Raw genomic sequence first — 21,421 nt, forward strand, 5'->3', positions numbered from 1 at the left:
AAGAGATGATGCCAGAGGTCAAAGGGGAAGTTAATTACAGAAATAAATAAGTTTGGGGAAATAAATAAGGGGTGAAATGCAAAGGGAAAATTGTGCATAAATAAATACATACATTTAAAAAAAAAAAGAACACAAATAAATAAAGAATTAATTTTGAAAAGTAATACAAATAAATAAAGAATTAAAACAGAATATCAATTCATTTCACAATTTATCAATTAATGGCTACATTTATTTTTACTATTATTTTTGCTACATTTAATGACATGTATTTATTTATTTTTATGGCAAATTCCTTGTTTTCTTCCTTTGTGATTATTTATCATTTTAGTTTGGCGTTTATCATAATTAATACCTTTGATTTTTTGTTTTTACATGCTTCCTAGCATGTTTGGTTTCATCTTTTTCAAATGAAGTAATTTGGGTTGGTTTTTGTGCATGAAGCCATGATTCTTGACTCAAATGATCTGTCTACCAAGCAGACGCTCATTAAACCATTAATTGGTTTTAGAGACATCAAGACATGCAGAGGTGAAATTTAAAATAGAACATTTATAGAGAAAATGGTTAAAAAAATAATTAGTGATGCACCGATACGGATATATACTGGCACTTTAATTCCTGATTAAGTTTTGACCAATTTATTGCTGCATTAAAAAAAAAGTTTACACTTGAAATTGTAATTCCTGTTAATTTAGAAGATTTCGTACCAAGTTGCTGGCGTACGATTTATCATTTTAATAATAAAGAATTAAATACATTTATATCTATGTATTTATTTGTTACATTTTGTTTTACAAAGTGATGTTTAAATTACAACAATTAAACGGGTTAAACGGGTTCTATTTGAGGGACCAGCTGGACTAATGAAGCTCAGGTGAGCTGCAGGTGATCACCTGAGAGGAAATGCCAGACAGGCGCTGGGAGACTCAGCTGGTTCTGGTTCTGGTCCCGGTGTCTCTCTGCGTTGTTGAGTCGAGCTAGAATCAAACCGATCCAAACCCAGGCCATCAGTGAGGACACCATGCTGTCGATCCGGTCTGTCTCCTCTCTGCACCACGCGAGGCCGAACAACCTGCAGACCTGGAGCTCACCTGCAGACCTGGAGCAGACCTGACGCTCACCTGCAGACCTTAAACCCGCCTCATTAAACACTAAAGCGGAACAGGTGCGTCTCTCAACTGGACGTCACATTTGTTTTTTTGTTTTTTTATTTATTTGCACATCTATAAAACTGCACAAAATCCAGTCACCGAAAAAAAAACAAGAAATGTGTGATGAGAGGTGAAGAACCCCCCCAGGAGAAAAATAAACTATAACAAAAAAGGAAGAAAGATTTAAACTAACATCATTTAAAAAATACAACAAAAGTTCAACAACAACAAGAAGAACACAAAATGAGCAGAAAAACCAAACAGTCAAAAACAATCCAATAAAAACAATGAAATACATCAAAGAACAGTAAAGAAGAAAAGAACATATATCTAAACATATCAAAAGATAATTAGACATCATGAATTAAATGTGATGATAATTTCCTTTTAAACTGTTCTGATGATAACGAGCTGTTGATAATATACTGTATATGTTGATGTTCCATATTTGTACACCAGTTTATCTGAAGGAGGACTGACCATGTTCTGTTTGTTCAGGTGAAGATGATTAACCTGTCTGGTATCATGGGAATGAATCTGAGAATTAGATTTAAAGAAGTTGCTAAACGATGATGTCAAAGAAGAAGGAAAGAACATATATTTATATATAAACACATATCTGATGAATATTTATGTCATAAACTGAAAGATTGTTCAGTTTCCTGAACACTACACTGTAAACAATCTCTGTTAATGTACAGCAGGATTTCAACAGTATTAACCTGTTATTGCTAAAAACAGTGCTTTACTGTTAATACAAAAGAAAACCTGTTAAATTATAACTATAACTATAATGCATTCTTAAAAAACATCACTTTACTGCTGAGCAACTGTCTAAAGTCTCATCAGTAACAGCTTCATGCAGGATTTGTTGAGTTCTGGGACCTGATCTGCTCATGTGAGGCTTGTTCATTGAACATGATTGTAGAATCAGTGAATTATCTTTATTGTTCTTCATCACATGTTCTGGTTTCATTCTGTGCTTGTAGCAGCTAGAGACACACAACAAGTCTATCATAGCCTTTTTCCTAACAACCTTTAATTATATTTAGTGTGACTATTCCTATGTCTGTAACCTGCTGAGTCTATTCATCTATAGGCAAACAATAATGTTTATTAAAATGTATGTAAAAAATAAATAGTGCATTATAACAAATCAGTAAAATCATGTAAAAGAAAGGTGAAAAACAGCTTTATAATGTATCTTTAAACAGTAAATTAACTTTAAAATACTGTGAAATTAATAAATAAAACTGTATTTTTCATTAACAGTACAAAGCTGTAAATTTCAGCGACAGTATAATAATGTTAATTTTACAGTAACATAAAGGCAACCCTGCTGCCAGTTCTTTACTGTTATTTCACTGGGAAATTCTTAACAGAGTGGAGCAGAAGCCTCCTCAGAGTTTGACAAAGTTTTGAATCTTACAAATCGTTTTTGCAACAAATAAAGTTTATAAAGATTGGAGGGTTATGTATTATATATAACAATATTACCATGAATCAAATAGGGATAAGTCATGGAATAATATAATGTTAATAAACAAGAAACATTTATGAAACTTCTCAGTTTGCTGATGATTCCTAGTGACTTCAGTTTTATTACAAATAAAATGTAAATGTTTTTTCCAATTTAATTTTTCATCAACTAAAATGCCTAAAAAATTAGTTTGAGAGACTTCATTTATTTTCCATCTACTGACATTCTCGTATTCCCTAACAAACCTCCTGCCCCTTCCACCAAATATTAGGAAACACATTTTACATTAAAATCTGTTCATCAGAATGAAGGATTGTGGCTCATTGGTGAGTTGGAATATATAGGAATATATATAGTATATATATAGTGTTATTTACCCACAGTGCCTCTAATGTTATATTAATATCATTTAGTCGTTTTTAAACTGCTCTGAGTGGATCAGGATAGATAGAATCCCTTTAGATATAAATAATATGCAGGTTTATAAATAAAATCTAAAATAATTAATAAGTATTACTTTTATTTATAAATAATCATTGTGTCACACATCCGTGCATCATGGCCTATTTAATATTTTAAGCACATTTTGCGGACTATGATTTAACACAAGCTACATATAAACTTTATTGATCGGGTGTAAAAGCAGCAGAAGTGCACGAACACATGCATGTAAATATAAATATCTGCGTGCAACATTATGAATATCCACCTGTGAAGCATGTTAAAAACAAAACAAATCAAAGGTATTAATTATGATAAACACCAAACTAAAATAATCACAAAGGAAGAAATAAAAATGCAATAAAAATAAATGAATAAATAAATAAATGAATGACTCAATAAATAAATAAATATGTCATTAATTGTAGCAGAAATAATATTAAAAATAATGTAGGCATTAATTAATTGATAAATTGTGACATGAATTGTTATTTCTGTTTTATTTTGCTTTATTTATTTATGTATTTATTTTTATTTATTTATTTTCAAAATTAATTAATTAATTTTTTCGTTATTTATTTTTTCATTCATTATTTATTTGTTTATGTATTTGTGTTTTTTTTATTTTTATTTTTTTAAATATATGTATTTATTTATGCACAATTTCCCTTTTTGCATTTCACCCTTTATTCATTTACTCTTCTGTTTATTTTTTTATTTTATTTGTTTATGTATTTATTTTTATTATTTATTTAAAGAAAAATGCATTTATTTTGTATTTATTTATGCATTTATGTTTTTTTTAATTTTTTAATATTTATTTTTAAATGTATGTATTTATTTATGCACAATTTTCCCTTTGCATTTCACCCCTTATTTATTTCCCCAAACTTATTTATTTCTGTAATTAACTTCCCCTTTGACCTCTGGCATCATCTCTTGTTTAATCTTCTTGTTTCTATATTTCAGGAAGTGTAAAGAGTCCCGAGCCGTCAGACTTCAACCAGCCTCAGTATCGCTGCAGTAAAGGAACTCTTTCTCTGCGCTTCTCACTCATCAGACACACAGATCTGCGTCTGGAAGGTGTTTGATTCGTCCACCTCTTTAGAGAAAGGAATGAAGGCGGTCGTTGTCAGAAGAAGACTCTAATGTTTCTCCTCATGTTGGTCCAACAGATGGGAGGCGGTTGTTGTCGCTGCCTGCCGGGTGTCACAGTTCCATTCATGTCTCTAGAGGCTGGTTGATGGTGAAGCTTCTCTCTACTGGCTGCTACACAGCAACACAGGTAACATGTTCATTTATCTGTCCACACTAATCACCACGAATCCTCAGGCTCCATCTGACCTCCTCATCTCTAGTCCCATGATGCCTTGTGTTGATCAGGGTTCATCCTTTCACTGAAACCACATCTGACAGAGTTGATGATATGATACAGGTGGAGAGATTTAGAGGTGACATGTTCCTTCATTACCATGAAGACTAACACTGTAGTTTATTTTGACTCAATCCCACATATATATATATATATATATATATATATATATACAGAATATACTGTACCTATGTGATTTATTGTAGTAGTTATAGAGTTCAAAACAAGTTTGATTAAAATATTTAATCGCAAATGAATCACAATTTTTTTTTTCTGTTCTAAATGTTCCTTAAAGGGAGATTAGTCCAGTATTTAATCCTCTTATCAACATGGGAGTGGACAAATATGCTGCTTTATGCAAATGTATGTATATATGTATTATTGTAAATTAATGAACAACACAAAACAATGACAGATATTGATCCAGAAACCCTCACAGGTACTGCATTTAGCATAAAACAATATGCTCACATCATAACATGGTTAACAAAAAAAGTCAGACAAAGGTCCAAAAAAAAGTTTAAAAAAAGGGGCCGAGAAAAAGTAAAAAAAAATGTCAGAAAATGTCAGAAAAAATGATAAAAAATTGCCAAAAAAAAAGTTAAAAAATAAAATGACAGAAAAAAAGTCCGACAAATGTATGTCAAATGTCCGAAAAAAGTAAAAAAAAAAAAAAAAAGGACATAGAAAAAGTAAAAAAAAGTCAGAAAAATGTTTGAAAAATGTCTGAAAAATGCGACATGGTTGGTACCGATGGATTCATCAGGTCTTGTTTAATTTCATATGATACCAGTGTCTTCACTCTAGCTTTAAAACTGAGCCGCTACAACCTAAAAATGTTGCTTTAACTTGTTATTACTGTGTTAACTCTGAGTGTCTTATACATTATATTATATTATATTATATTATATTATATTTCATTATATTATTTTATATCATATTATATTATATTATATCATATTATATTATTTTATATTATATTATATTATTTTATATCATATTATATTATATTATATAATATAATATTATTTTATATTATATTATATTATTTTATATAATATAATATTATTTTATATTATATTATATTATTTTATATCATATTACATTATATTATATTATATTATATTATATTATATTATATTATACTTAATAAAATTTATAATTAAACAGATTAACACAACTCCAGCCTGATAAAGTTTTATCAGGCTGGAGTTGTGTTAATGTGTTTAATTGCTCTCAGAGGACCGGAGCGGTAATGACCTGTTGACCACCTCTGACTTAATGACTTCACTCTGACTTTACTTCTTGCCACACACAGTACATGTGTGTTTATTATAATAATACATCAGTGGGTCCCGTGAGGTCGGCTACCGGTGACCTCTGGGTCATCATTATCTGGTTATCTGGTGGCTGCAGTCGGGCCGGTCCCCCCCACCCCCCCGAGGCCTGGAGGTGGCTCGCTAATGACTCTCATTACAGAACCATTACATCAGCTGTGGGCTGCTGTGGACGCCGTGTCGGTGTCAGATAAATAGATTGCATCATACTAATTAACACACACACACACACACACACACACACACACACACACACACACACACACACACACACACTAAAACAATACCTTACATCCCGATGAAGCTGCAGTTTCTGATAACTTCATGTCACCATGTTTTCACCTCTTTGACCTCTTTGACCTCTTGGTACCGTGCACTGTGTGGATTTAAGTTACAGTAAATAAACCAGTGGTGGAACGTAACAACTACATTTACTCAAGTACTGCACACAAGTACAAATCTGAGGTACTTGTACTTCACTTTCCCATTTCACACTACCTCATACTTCACTGCGTCTTTTACACCACTTCGTTTATTCAAGAGCTACAGTTGATTTCACAAATAAAATATAAAATACTAATGAAATAAAACAATCAATAGTATTCTATTCATATAATATATAATAGTATACAACACACATGGGGTATTTTCCTGTATTGAGTACTTTTAATATATTCTGTCAATAGTACTGTGCTTTTACTAAAGTCATGTTTTCAATGCAGGACTTTTACTGTAACAGAGTATTTTTACAACGTGGTGTTAGTACTTTTACTTAAACATGAGTACTTCCTCCACCACTGAAATCACAGTACATTGATCAAACAGAAAATTACAAGTTGTAATGATGCAAAATTAGAAAGTATTCTAACTTTGTAGTATTAGTACCACAGAACTATAAAGTTATATTAAGACAAAATAAGATAAGATAAAACTTGATAAGATATTACTTGATTTTTTTCTCAGTACATTGATCAAACAGAAAATTACAAGTTGTAATGATGTCAACTTAGAAAGTACTGTAACTTAGTAGTATTAGTACCACAGAACTACAGTATAAAGTTATGTTAAGATAGGACAAGACGAGATCAAACTTGATTTATTCCTCGGGAAATTGTTAAACTTTTGAACTTAACTTTTTTCCTTGAAACTTCAAGTTTTTCTCAACTTTTCCAGTTTTAAAGTGTAGTATTAGTACTTTTACTTAAACATGAGTACTTCCTCCACCACTGAAATCACAGTACATTGATCAAACAGAAAATTAAAGTTGTAATGATGTCAAATTAGAAAGTACTCTAACTTAGTAGTAGTAGTACAAAAGTATGAAGTTATGTTAAGATGAACTTTATTTATTCCGAGGGAAATTGTTAAAGTTTTTAACTTAACTTTTTTATTTGAAACGTCAGGTTTTTCTCAACGTTTTCATTTCTACAGTGTGCAAAATTAATACGTAATGTCACATCACAAGCAACGCAAGACATAATTCGTTTACTAAAATCATGTTTATTAATTACATTTCCACACTGCTGAGTCATAATCTGTAACAACAACAACAACAACAACAAGAACAGAAAGAGAACAGGAGCCTGAGGTCTGTACTACGAAGCAGGATTTGTGGTTATCGAGGTAACTTCAGGGTTAACTCTGAGTTTTCGGTACTACGAAGCTGGTTCACTTCTTATCGAGGTAGATCACCATGGTTACTGATGCTGAACGGCTAACCTGCTCCGGAGCAGGTTATGTTCCAGATCAGAGATCAACTCCTATGAAAGCACCTCCTACTGACCAATCAGAGCTCTGTGAGCAGATTGTATGATAATATTACACACATATGAAGACGTTTAAGTCATAATCCAGACTAAAAACAACACAGTTTAAACTGACAGATACAGGAAGGACAGCTGACTTTATGCTGGGGGTGTTTACCGCTTTGAATTATATTTTTATATTTATTTTTTTACTTGCTCTTCAGAGAGGAGGAAGCAGCTGAAAGGAGGTTTAAATACTCATTGACACCATTTGTCATCCATAGGGTAAAAAGAAGTGTATTCTATTCATCTATAATTCTCGTAAACACTATTTATATTTAGACAATTACACTTTTGAGTATTCCATTAAATTAATAAATCTGTTAATTTACGTATTCACACATCCAGAGTTTTTTCTTTTTCCAGCTGTCCTTCCTGCATTTAGCAGCTTCATCTGTGTTACTTTTAGCCTGGATTAAGTGTTTAATTTCTTCGCATTTGTCTAATATAGTTTACTCTTTGTTAAATGTGTCTCTCTGCCTGTCTGTCAGTAGTCTTGTTCATGTGTGTGATTGGTCAGATTCTGCAAACACCTCCTCGTTCGTGTGAACGCGCTCTTAACGAGATTGGAAAACCCTGGGTTGATTTACCGAGTTGATAACCAGCTTCGTAGTACAGCTTAGCGAGATCTCGTTTGTTAAGTTAAGTGAAGCCAGATAACGAGAAGATACCCTGGGTATGTTGAACTCGCTTCGTAGTACAGGCCTCTGTTTCACAAAAGCAGAATAAAGATATCCAGGATAAAAGAGAAAGTGAGGCTTGACCTAGTTTAGTCAGTTCATCCTGGTTTAACTGGTTTCGTGAAGGCCGAGCCAGGCTGAGGAGGAGCGACTAGGTTCAGCCAAGTGAAAGTAATTCAGATAGATGCGCGTTCACTACTTTCCTCAATAGACCACGAGGTCGATCTCAGATCTACTGATGCTCAAATGGAGGTAACGCGTTCTGCGTACTTTAAACCTCAGTGAGAAACAGCTTCTAATGGAAGATTACGAGGAAATTAAGCATATAATATGTAGAAAAGGAGACGTTGCCGTCGGCTGCTGTAATAAAACAGCGAGATAAAAACGTAGCAGATAATAGCGGAGCGACTCAATGCATAAGTAGCCTAAAAATAGCTGATAACATTACATTCACTCACCACTGCTGTTAACTGAAACCGTCATAATTAAACCATTCAAGGAGTTACTGTCACTTCACCTTATAAGTGAGCAGTGGAAGTAAATTATTTAGGAAATTTACCATGAAGATTAATTACAACCACTAATGCACAATGCTAGAATACGACGATACCATATACTGTATATATAATAATGATTTATACATTATGTTACGTACTGTACATGCTTACAGTGTGCACTGGAATGATCACTTACTTCTCTTTCTAATTTCCTCAATGCCTTTTTATCTCCAGATCTCGGTCCAAGTCCTGCAGGGTTTTTTTTGTGGTTTTAAACGTTGACTCTTTTTAAATAAATCACTTTTTTCATTGATATTTGCACCTCTGCAAACTATATTTGCTTTTTAAGTGTGTGCTGTATGCCTACATAGAGTACATCTGACTGTTTGTCAGTTCTTTAAAACACATTAATTAGCACTGCAGGAATTGTGCATGGTCTGCCCTATTACAACCATTATTTATATAGAAAGAAAGAAAGAAGGCTGGATGTAGCCTATATGTCAATGGAAATACTTATTTAGTCCATAATGGATAAGAAGGCAGTGATGTGGTGCTCATGGAAAACATCATTTTTAACAGGACCCAGATACTGTACAGCCTGAGAGCAGCCTGGCATCGTAGTGAGTGTAGTACATCCGCACCATGCAGAGTTAACAACTGATATGTGATTTACAGAATTCACAAACTGTCAGATGTCTGTACAGCACACACTTAACAAAACACACTGAGGGGACAGAGAAATAAGTCATAATTTCAATGTACACTGTCAGTATTCACAGTAACAGGATGTATTAATATTTGCTATTTCTTTCTCTCCAAGCAGACCAGTGATCCAAGAAACATAAAAGGTTAAAGCATTGTTGTGTCCTCTCCCTGTTGTTTCATGAATATAAAGTACACTATATATATATATAGGTATATATACATTATATACAGAACACTATATAGTTGCTGGTCCAGTGAACTTTATCAGCCATTTCTAATCAATAATATATTCATCAAACCTCAAACAACAATATGAACAGCAGTCTTCAGAAACACAATATAACCATAATAATGATCATCACATGAATGATTATAAAAATAGAAATGAATGATGATCACAATGTTAAAATAACAGTACTGAACTGAATGATGGGATGTATTCAGTTAGTACTTATTTTTATTAGCCTGCATTAAAACACGGTTGTAGCCGTCAGCTTCTACCGGGGTTCACTTCATCACACAAAGTCAATGGGAGGCGGTATCCAGCTCTCCTGCTCTTTATTAAGCACACATGAGACGCGCGTGGCATGTTGTTTTTTATTTTGGCGTCCATGTTAACAGATTAGAGTGGACAGACGCGCGTTTATTTTATAGAATAGAAGGCTCGCGTCTCGGCTGCGTTCCTGCTTTCATTTCACAATAAAAGCCCTCAGGCGTTTTTTCTATAGACAGAATCCCTTCATTTGTTAACACGGGGCTTTTATTCTGAAATATGAGCAGTCAGTGCTGTGGAACAAGCAGTCACTTTGAGAGCTCCAAGAATTGATAAAGTTTTGGGTTTAAATCCACACTTCCTGCTTTCATTTTGAAATAAAAGCCCTAAAGCGGGTTTTCTTTGCACAGAATTCCTTCATTTGTTAACACAAGGCTTTTATTCTGAAATATGTGCCGGACAGTGATGTGGAACAAGCAGTGACTTGGAGAGTTCCATGAATGAATATAGTACAGAGTTTTAATTGTGGATTATTACTATTATTTACAAATTACCACACGTTTCTCAACCTTTCTCTGTCTAAAATAAATATAAATGATATTTATCATGAAGTTAAATGGCCATTAAAAGGCAAACTCTATGCAGAAAGAAAGGGCTGACAGCAGCAGCAGAAACACAGCTGACAGGCAGCCGACACGCAGCCGACACGCAGCCGACACGCGTCTAGTGTGAACACCAGAAGCCTGCATCACGCAGCCACCATGGGACGCAGCCGCCAGGCGCTCTTGATGCGGGTAGTGTGTCCACGGCTTGAGCTACCTGAGCTACCTGAGCCACTCCACCACTCTCTCCCCTGCAGCTGAGCAGTGACCGAGCTCTCCCTCCACCATGGTATTTTTAATGCAGGCTACTAAAAATAAGGCAAAATACATGCATAAGATCATAGACTAACTGTAAAAACACACTGGTTTCTGATCGGAGTGACGGCTGACTGAACAGATGAGACACCAGGATAAGTTAAGCCCGGCTGTTATTCTGGTCTGGAGCAGGCTAGCTGCACAGAATAAATCTCCATGGTAACTGATGTGCCACTGCGTAATGTGAAACCGAGTCGAGGCTAAACTGAGCCAGGATAACTGGAAAACCCCGGCTTAATCCGTGACCTTGGTTTTGTGAAACAGGCCTCTGACGTGTGTTTAAAACAGTTTAGACTTTAAACATTAACCATCAACATTTTAAATTGTTCAAGTTTTCAACATTTTAAATCGTCATTTATCGTCACTTTATGATCATTATAAACTTAATCAATATGAATAGAAGCAATGATAGCAGGCCTGGACTAATGCAAAAATGCAAAAAGAAATGCTAAATTACAGATATGTTCACAAGCACAATATCACAACTTCTCTTCCCAAGTTGATTCTATGTTTTTAAACAATTAATAAATGGCATTAGCACTTAATGGTGCTCTGCAGGAAAAAGGAGATCTGACTTCATGGAGATAATATAGAAAATAAAGAGCTGTAGAAGCATTTTTTATTCATATTATTTCATTTTTATTTGTTCCGCTCATAGTAGTGCACAATAAAAGGAAAAAAAGGAGATTCAGATGAAAACATAACTCTAGTTACACATTATATAACCTAAAAGGAGCAGAGAGAAGAAATAACATCAACTGTTTTTGATCCCTTACTCAAAAAACATTAATAAACAATAGAAATAGACAATTATAGTTATCAACGAATACTTACAGCAACATGAGAAGAAGAATCCGCACACAATAATTAAAACAACTAAGGAAACACGCCACTTCATAAAGTCTCATTATTCTTTCTTTATACATTTTCTTGAACAGAAACATATTTATACCACCTTTTAAATTATTCTGTAGGGTTTGATGGCGACCACTGAAATCTGTTTTAAAGTACTCCGTGCACACTGATGCTTAAAATTAAATTTCCTTCTATGATCCTCTGAACTAAAAACAGTCTGTATGTGATTATTAATTCATTCATGAAGCCTGAATTATGGACGTGCAACTGACTTATTCTTCAATCTGAAGGCTGTGTTTAAGTTCTTTTAAGCAGATTTTGTGTGTAATAATAAAACTAAAAGATGGTATAAACTGGTATAAACAGAAAACATATCTAAATAACAGTTACAGAACAAGAGATCTACTGTGAGTGTGTGGAGATTTATTGTCCGGTTGACGTTAGATTCCCAGACCTGGATGATAATTCATCTCAAAGTGATCTCTTTTCATGTAGAGCAGGTCTAGACCTTACTCTGTGATAATATAATATACCTATAATATAATTTGAATGTCAAATGAATGTCTAAAACGTGTTAACGTGTTATGCATATGAACTCTCCCTGATTGGAACACATGGCATTGTGTATAATAGAAAATAATAATAATAATCCAAATAAATAAATAAAGTAAATCATAATAAAAAAGGATTAAATGCAAAAAAATGACTGTAAAAAAAAAAAGAAATATGAAAATGCGGTATAAGACAGAGTATGGTACATTTCTCACAATAAATAAATACATAAATAAATAATTAAATCACCTTAGCCTCACACTCACACTTAGACACTTAGAACAAACTCAGAAGCTTTCTTTCTCCTTTGTTAATGTTAATAATAATAATAATAATAATACATTTACTTATACAGCACCTTTCAAAACAGATGTTACAAACTGCTTCACAAGACAATAAAAGCGGATAAAGTAAAAAAAGGGTGATAAAAACAAATATATATGTACACATAAATGTGTATAGATGTACACATGAATACACAAAAAGATGTATACAAAAAAAACATGTATATATATATATATATATATACATATGTTTTTTTGTTTGCTACTTTTGAACTCTATTCAGAATGCTAAAGATTTGTTAAGACGGTAGAAATATGGAATACATCTTGTAACCTTAAAGACAGATCTGGTAATCTTCTTCAGAAACATTTTTTACTATCCTTGTCGGAATTCTCATTTACATCCCGACAGCAATCAATAAATCAAATGCTCTGACGAAAAATAAAGAAAGATCTGTAGCTGTCGCAGGACTGTAATAAGCCCGTCCAATTATTTTATTATATTATTATATTTATTATATCTGGCAGGTGGCAGGTGCTGATTTCATTCTCTGCACACGCTTCACCACACATAAGCACATTATAAAAACGCATAAGCATATTTAGACATATAACATTAGGACCTTATAAGAATGCAATCCTAAAAAAGTTGATGCAGAATTCCAGAGTTTGAAAGCAGACGATACTGATGATATAAAAACGGTATTAGTGTGATTTGACCTGACAAAACAACATCCTGAGGTGCTTTGAGATTTCCGTCATTTTCAGTCCATATATGATCGGATTAAAGAGCGGATGATACATAATTATCTGTAAAGTCATTATCAAACGCGCAGTTTTTGGAATATCTGATCCGAGTCGAACCGTGACGACGTCGTAAGTGACGAAACAGGAGTAGTTGATGAGAACCAGCAGGTGGGGTAAACAGGTCTGAGCAGCTTTCCTCCTGACTTCTCTACTGCTGCGATAGGTTATTATGAGTATCCTGCTGTACGTGAACAGGATGAAGAACACAGGGAGAAACGCCACATTTAGCAATATGAGCACACCGTATATAGAGAGCGGTTTCGAGCGCACACACTGAGTGTTGTAAAGTAAGTTATTGCAAAAAATCCCTTTCAAAGTAAAGCTGCAGAGTTTGTTGTAGAGTGAAACGGCCACGGTCGTCTCAAACGCAGGAACAAGCCAAGATAAAACCAGGAACATGCAGACGGTTGTTTTCTTCATGATGGTTGGATACTGCAGAGGTTTACATATAGACACATACCTGTCATAGGCCATGGCTGCCAGCAGTAAGAACTCTGAATAGATCAGAGTGTAATACATGATAGCTTGAACAAAACAGGCTGAATAACATATGATCTGTTTCTCAGATAAGAAGTCAACCAGAAGCTTTGGGTAGATAGCAGTGCTGAAAAGAACAGAGTTGATTAACAAAGCCGCGATGAAAACGTACATAGGCTCGTGGAGGTTTTTGTGAATGCAGATGAGACACACGATACAAGAATTGCTGCAGATTATTAGAATATACACCGTAAACGTGATCACGAAATAAAGATATTTATATTTGTGCAGTTCCACATGCCCATCAAGAGTTATGTATGTCACATTTGATCCATCATCTATCAAAATGTTCATCACTAATGCAGACAGATCATACAACAGGCAGAGATATCAACTGAAGAACACATGTCTCACCGTGTAGATTGCAGGACCATATTACCTGAACCGGTCTTATTCGTTCACAGACACCAAAGTTACTCGTGTTTGAGTCTGTGTGATGTCACTATGAGACTGTTTCACCCTCATTAAACTAACATGTAAACAACTTCAGCAAACTCAAGAGACCAGAGCCCACAGGTATTGTTTGACCTCCTAACTGGGTGGTGTTCCCTCATCAGAGGTGGAAGAAGTAGACTGTCAATCGATTTAAATATTTAATCACCATTAAACGCAGTTTTATCTGTTCTAAATGAACCTTAAAGGAGATTAGTCAAGTATTTAATCCTCTTATCAACATGGGAGTGGACAAAAATGCTAATTTATGTAAATGTATGTATATATTTATTATTATAAATCAATTAACAACACAAATCAATGACAGATATTGATCCAGAAACCCTCACAGCTACTGCATTTAGCATAAAACAATATGCTCCAATCATAACATGTCAAACTGCAGCCCAACAGGCAACAACAGCTGTCAGTGTGTCAGTGTGCTGACTTGACTATGACTTGCCCCAAACTGCATGTGATGATCATAAAGTGGGCATGTCTGTAAAGGGGAGACTCGTGGGTACCCGTTGAACCCATTTACATTCACTGATCTGGAGGTCAGAGGTCAAGGGACCCCTTTGAAAATGGACATGACCGTTTTGTCATCACCGAAAATTAGTGTAAGTTTGGAGCGTTGTTTAACCTCCTTCATGACCAGCTAGTATGACATGGTTGGTACCGATGGATTCATCAGGTTTTATAATTTCAAGTTGCGTTAATGTATTAAAGAAATTAGTGGCGTTAAAACAAATTTGTATTGAACCGTTATCCCATTAACTTTGACAGCCCTGATGTTTATATCACTTTTCACTTTTGAAAATATTAAATATTTTAATCGACAGCCTAATTTATAGACAACAAAGATGAGAACGAATTAAAGCTGCAAGCAGCGATGAACGGGCCCTCGCCCCGGCGGGATGCCGGTTGATGTGGCTGTGCTTTTCCGTGACCGTTTGACACTACGCTCAAGAGTTAAATGTTTTTTCTAGTGTTGCTCTGGAAATTATGTATTGCACATTTTGCACCACTTCCTGCATCCACTATATAGCACTAGAGAAAACACACTAATTATACGTCATGTTGTCTGTATATCATATGTCGACCACACCATGTAAATCTCATGTAAATCTAAAGATCTCTGTCACATAAGACTGACGTCCTGTTGTCAGTAGGTGGCGCTATGACTATAACTCAATATGGGCATGTAGATGTCTTCAGGCTTGGACTCTTATCCAGCATGTTGGACGATGTAAAGTCCAGTTGACAACAGGATCCAGGCTTTGTGGTTTACGATTTAGATTTTACTTTTTAATCGGTGCCGTTTTGCCAAAACTCTGTGGTACGCCAGATTTTCCTCAAGTGCACCTTGAACTGCACAATGTCAATCAAGCCTGAGTTGAGAAGTTGCACTGCTTCCAATCAGAATTTGTTTGCAACCAACTTCCTTTATGTGAAGGTGTGGACTTTGTTTTGTTTTTTCTCATGTAAATCTAAAGATCTCTGTCACATAAGACTGACTTCCTGTTGTCAGTAGGTGGCGCTATGACTATAACTCAATATGGGCGTTTAGATGTCTTCAGGCTTGGACTCTTATCCAGCATGTTGGACGATGTAAAGTCCAGTTACAACAGCTTCCTGTGTCATGGCGAAACATGCAAATTCCCCACCTTGCCACGGCAACTCTGTTCCACGAAATCCAAAAGCTTCACATTTACCTTCACAAAGGTTTTGAGATTCTGCTGACTAAATTTGAGATTGCTCTGTTGAATCTTCTAGGAGGAGTCTCAAAAAGTCCCATACCTGTAAAGTGCCTAATATGGCATGATCTATGATATCATTGTTCGAGGCATCGACTATTCCTTCGCAATATAGCTTCACATTAGCCAAAAGGTTATACAAACACCAACGAATCCGATAAACCCTCTAGGAGGAGTTAAAAAAAGTTTGCATAAAATCCATGAAAATCGGACGATATTTAAAATGGCCGACTTCCAGTTGGGCAGAGCTAATGAAAGCCAATGGGAAATACGTCTGAAATAATGAGAGCAATGTGAGTACCAACTTTCGTGAATATTGGAGCCAACTAAGGGCTTCCACGCATCAGGGGGCGCTATGGAGCCCGCTAAACTCGCATAAACCCAATCGCTGTATATTCTCCCAGTGTTCACAGGTGTTGATGTGTGCGCCAAGTTTCGTGAGTGTTGGAGTTTACCAAGGGCGTCAAATGCTAAAAGTAATTAGGGGGCGCTATAGAGCCGACGTGCCATGACCAAGCCCAGTTACACCAGCAAATCAAAATAATCACCAGTCTGAACACAGGTGCAAAATTCCCTGAGTTTTTGTGGATCCTAAAGTCCTCAAACTGTTTTGTCCAACATGGCGTGCGTTTGGGGGCGCTATGTAGCCCGCCGGCCACGCCCACAGGCCAGTCACTGCAGAACTATGCAATTTTCACCAGTTCTGAACCCAATTTTTGTGAGTTTTCGTGCATCCCGAGCACCTCAAAAAAGCACCGTTGGGCCCCTGGCACTTTCGTGCTCGGGCCTTAATCAGCCAAGCTATTTTGGATTAAATGATTTTACCCATCAACAAAAACACAATTTTATATTTCCCTGTACACGGAACTTTTTAAAAGATAGTTGAGACAGTTCAATGGTAAGGCTTGATTTTTATTTATTAATTAATTTATTAGACAGGGACCATACATTAGTAGGCATTGTTACACGTAATTAAAGTGCAACTGATGCAACGTATATAGGACTTCTAGCCGTAGCTAATTTGCAGACTTTGTCCCTGGTTAGGCTTTTAAGAAAAAAAATAATAATTATAATACAACATCATACATAAAGTCACATAATACAACATCATATACGTATGTATGTTCCCAATCAGTGATCACAGGTTTGGTTTAGCTTCAGCCAGAGTTTCACCTTTTCATTAAATGTTTTCAGGTCAGATTGTATTTTTATTTCCGTTGGTAAGGCATATTCCATTACATGTATTCCTTTTATTGAAAAAGACGACTGACCGAAGGTTGTTTATGCGCTGTGCCACTCTGCAGTTACCATTTGTTGATCCCCTGGTGGCTATTATCTATTGGTGTTTATTTTCGTGACATATGGACAAAGTACAGCTTGGGCGCAGATTGTTCACACATTTAAAAATGAATTTGATAAAAGAGAACTTAGTTACAGAGAACCGGCCTTAAACTGGTACCTGCCTGATTTGTGCTACTATCAGTATTTGCAGAATGAACAAAAGACATCAGTGGGAAGCACCAATATAATTAGAATATTGTATTCGTTTGAATTCCATATACTAACAAATTACAAGACAAAAAATAACTTAAACAGTCAAGTGTTTTTGAGTCCAAAGCTTAAGAGTTTAAACATTAACCGACAGCATTAATTTATCTCGAAGTCTTTCAACATTTAAAATGTTTATCTTCACTTCATGACCATTATGAACTTCATCAATACAACCAGAGATAATGTCACTCATGTTAATGTCATTACTAGTAACACAAAGGGAAAACTATAAATAAATAAAGCTGAATAACATTAACTTTTGAATAACTGGTCAGCCATGACATTGGTGAAGCTGGCGATGATCTTTACTATGTGTTAGAAATCAAAACAAATCATTAAAAATACTTTTCAAGGACCAGACAACACATTGTTAAGAAGAAATGACTGTACATTATCTGTGTTAACACAACAGATCATTTAAAATGACACAACAACCTCCTCAAGTGTTTCGAAATTTCTGTCATTTTCAGTCCGTATATGATTGGATTAAAGAGAGGATGATACAAAACCAGCTGTAAAGTCATTATTAAACGTGCAGTTTTGGGAAACTCAGATTCCAGTCTTAGTATGCTAATATCATAAATGCACAACAACGAAAAGCTGATTAAAACCAGCAGATGGGGTAAACAGGTCTGAGCAGCTTTTCTCCTGACTTCTCTACTACTTCGATAGGTTATTATGAGTATTCTTGTGTACGTAAAAAGTATGAAGAGTATCGGAAAAAACACAATATTGAGCATAATGATCACACCAAACACAGAAAGAGCTCTCGAACTCACACAGTGAAGTTTCTGAACTGAATTATTACAAAAGATTCCTTTCAGAGTAAAGTTACAGTGTTTTCTGCTCGCGCTCCACGCGGTCGACCCAGCGACCTGACACACCGGCACGAGCCACGCCAACACCAGGAAAATACTGATTGTTGTTTTTCTCATGATGGTTGGATATTGAAAAGGTTTACATATAGACACGTATCTATCGTAGGCCATGGCTGACAACAGTAAGAACTCTGAACCACCTAAAGAGTAAAATAAAAAGTATTGAAAGTAACACAGTGGCTGTGATATGATCTGTTTATCGGATAAAAAGTCCATCAAAAGCTTTGGGTGGATAGAAGTGCTGAAAAGAACAGAGTTGATTAACAAAGCTGCAATGAAAATGTACATAGGCTCATGGAGGTTTTGGTGAATCACTATGAGGAACACAATAGTAGAATTAAAGCAGATTATTAGAATATATGCTGTAAACATGATCACAAAATAAATATATCTGTATTTTTCCATTTCTACATACCCACTAAGAGTTATATATGTTACATTTAATTCCTCATCCATTGAGAATGTAATACCTTAATCAGTTAAACAGGCAGATAACATCACAGACATACCTAACTTACAATCAAGTAAACAAGTCTCACTGAAAATCGATTTACCATTTAGTCTGTATTTGAATGTCTTATTCATTCACAGTTACCTGACTTTAAAATGCAGTTAGATGTATTCATCTCTATAGTTCACAGTTTGAGTTTGTGACATGTTTTTATCAGATTGGTTTAACCTCCATGGATCTCATTAAACCCTTCACCTTCAATAACATGACGAACTTGTTCAAACTCTGGAGTCCTGAAAACAAAAACTTTGTTTCACCTGCTTTACCGGGTCATTTACCCCTCTAATGTTTTCTCACATTCATTAATTCACATATCTTGAGGTCAGAGGTCAAGTTACCCCTTTGAAAATGGCTATGCGCCAAAATTTAGCGCAAGTTTGGAGCCTTATTTAACGTCCTTTGCGACAAGCTAGTATGACATGGTTGGTTACAATGGAGTTTCATATGATGCCCATATCTCAACCCGCTACAACCTAAAAATCTCAAGTTGCATTAATGTGTTAAAGAAATTAGTGGCGTTAAAACAAATTTGCGTTATTAAAGGGACTGTTTGTAAGAACCAGAAATTGGTTGTAACAGCGACACCTGTGGCCGTTAAGTCAACGAAAGTCAGTTTCCTGTCGCTCTTAATGTGAGCGTGCATCCGTCAAAACAGTGAGGCGACACACGTCAGCTAAAACCACATTATCACTCTATATTTCAGCTGCTTGGCAGTAATGTTAGCTGACCAGACCAAGGTCTGTCTTGAGAGCGAAAACGGGCGCGGTGTGTGAGTGAAGGCAGGCAGAGGAGCAGAGTAAAGCAGAGACTCCGGTCCTGGAGACCAAAGCTACGGTCTCCCCCGCATCCTCCGACCGCGGCCAACACCGTTTAACAGACGGGTTTCACTAGATACAACCAAGAGGTTTGGTGCTTCCGTGTAGTTTGTGTTGGAGTCTGAGTCTGAACAGCTTAGCCACACGCGAGAGCGCGTGGGACACCGACCAGCAATGATTTATATGTGTAAGAAGTTACAAACAGTCCCTTCAACTTTGACAGCCCTAGTTGGTAGATTTGTATGCCTCCGCAACGGCGGGTTGTCCGTCCATCCGTCTCATTCTCGTGAACGCAATATCTCAGGAACACCTGAAGAGAATTTCTTCAAATTTGGCCCAAACGTCCACTTGGACTCAAGGATGAACTGATTAGAATTTGGTGGTCAAAGGTAAAAGCTAGTATGCTAATTATGACATTATCACACAAATGTCTAATAGAATAAATCGATGAAGTGATGACATTTTGGACAGACATGGATGTAAACTGCAACTTGACTGGTTAGCGGAGGCATACAACCGTGAGGCGGTAATTCTAGTTTTAGATTAAGCTTTATTGTTATTGCACAGAGTACAGGTACTGAGACAATGAAATGCAGGTTAGCATTGTGGTGGAGATATGGAGACAGATAAGAAGCAAAAAAGCTGAAGGACTCGAGCTTGTTGATCTGATAGACTTTAATAAATATTAGAAATTTAGTGCCCTTACCGCTGAGCCAGACTCTAAATCGGATCACACAAAAGTTTCTAAAATAAAGCTAAATATTTCTTACCTGTTTTCGGTGGCCACTGTTTGTGTTGTTCATCCAGGACGCTGGGCACAGCGGAGGCGATCTCTTCCAATCCTGCCGACAACGCCAGGGTACAAACAGGTACAAACATCATTAACTAGGTCAATAAACATAGTTCGGTATACTCTGACATCAGGTCATGACAACTGCTGACGTCAGTATTCAGGCCTGTCAACACTACCATGGCATCTATCCAGAAGTGCAAAAAGCAGAGGGCGAACAGTGGATTCCCTGACGATGCTGCGCCTGGCAAGGTGTAGAGAACCAGCGATGCATTGGTCAGTTGTCACCACCCTATGCAGTGCTTTCCCAGAGCAGTTGCCATGCCACAGTGCCATATAGTTGGTGAGGATGCTCTCAATGATGCAGCGGTAGAAGTTCATCAGAATCTGAGGAGAAAGATAACTTTGTTCAGTCTCCTCAAGCAGAAGAGATGCTAGTGAGCCTTCTTGACCAGGGTCGAAGTGTTGAGGTCCAAGAGAGGTCCTCGGAGATGTGGTAGACCAAAAACCTCCGTGTTGTTGATACAGATACCTGCGAATCCTGTTTGAGGAATGGAACGCCATCCCACAGCAATGTGTGACCAGGTTGGTGACCAGCATGAGGAGGAGGTGCCAGGCTGTTGTGGCTGCGTATGGATCTTCCGCCCGCTACTGAGGCTCCTGACATATTGTATTAAATGAATAAAGTGTAAAATTTCCAATATGTCTTCTTTGTTCCTTGTTACTGATAGAGAGTTCAATCATCCAATCCACCAAACATCTCAAAACAAGA

At 36.0% G+C, this 21,421-nt stretch overlaps 2 protein-coding genes and 1 long non-coding RNA gene across 4 annotated transcripts; 1 reads left to right on the top strand and 2 right to left on the bottom strand.

Moving 5' to 3' along the window:
- The first annotated feature begins 954 nt into the window (after positions 1–954).
- LOC141781972 (uncharacterized) lies at positions 955–20,749 on the top strand. Of its 2 annotated transcripts, none has more exons than XR_012596996.1 (4): positions 955–1,168; positions 4,045–4,158; positions 4,251–4,360; positions 20,667–20,749. It is a non-coding gene; the product is annotated as an uncharacterized LOC141781972 (long non-coding RNA). The 2 variants fall into 2 exon arrangements; XR_012596995.1 differs by lacking the exon at positions 20,667–20,749 and adding an exon at positions 9,590–9,624.
- On the bottom strand, positions 13,277–14,209 carry LOC141781960 (olfactory receptor 2AT4-like). The gene has a single exon (XM_074657958.1). The coding sequence runs from the start codon at positions 14,207–14,209 to the stop codon at positions 13,277–13,279; it is 933 nt and encodes a 310-aa protein (XP_074514059.1).
- On the bottom strand, positions 18,069–18,989 carry LOC141781965 (olfactory receptor 11A1-like). Its single transcript, XM_074657964.1, has one exon. The coding sequence runs from the start codon at positions 18,987–18,989 to the stop codon at positions 18,069–18,071; it is 921 nt and encodes a 306-aa protein (XP_074514065.1).
- Positions 20,750–21,421: the final 672 nt, after the last annotated feature.

Source organism: Sebastes fasciatus, chromosome 14, assembly GCF_043250625.1.
Source record: "Sebastes fasciatus isolate fSebFas1 chromosome 14, fSebFas1.pri, whole genome shotgun sequence".
Taxonomy (NCBI): domain Eukaryota; kingdom Metazoa; phylum Chordata; class Actinopteri; order Perciformes; family Sebastidae; genus Sebastes; species Sebastes fasciatus.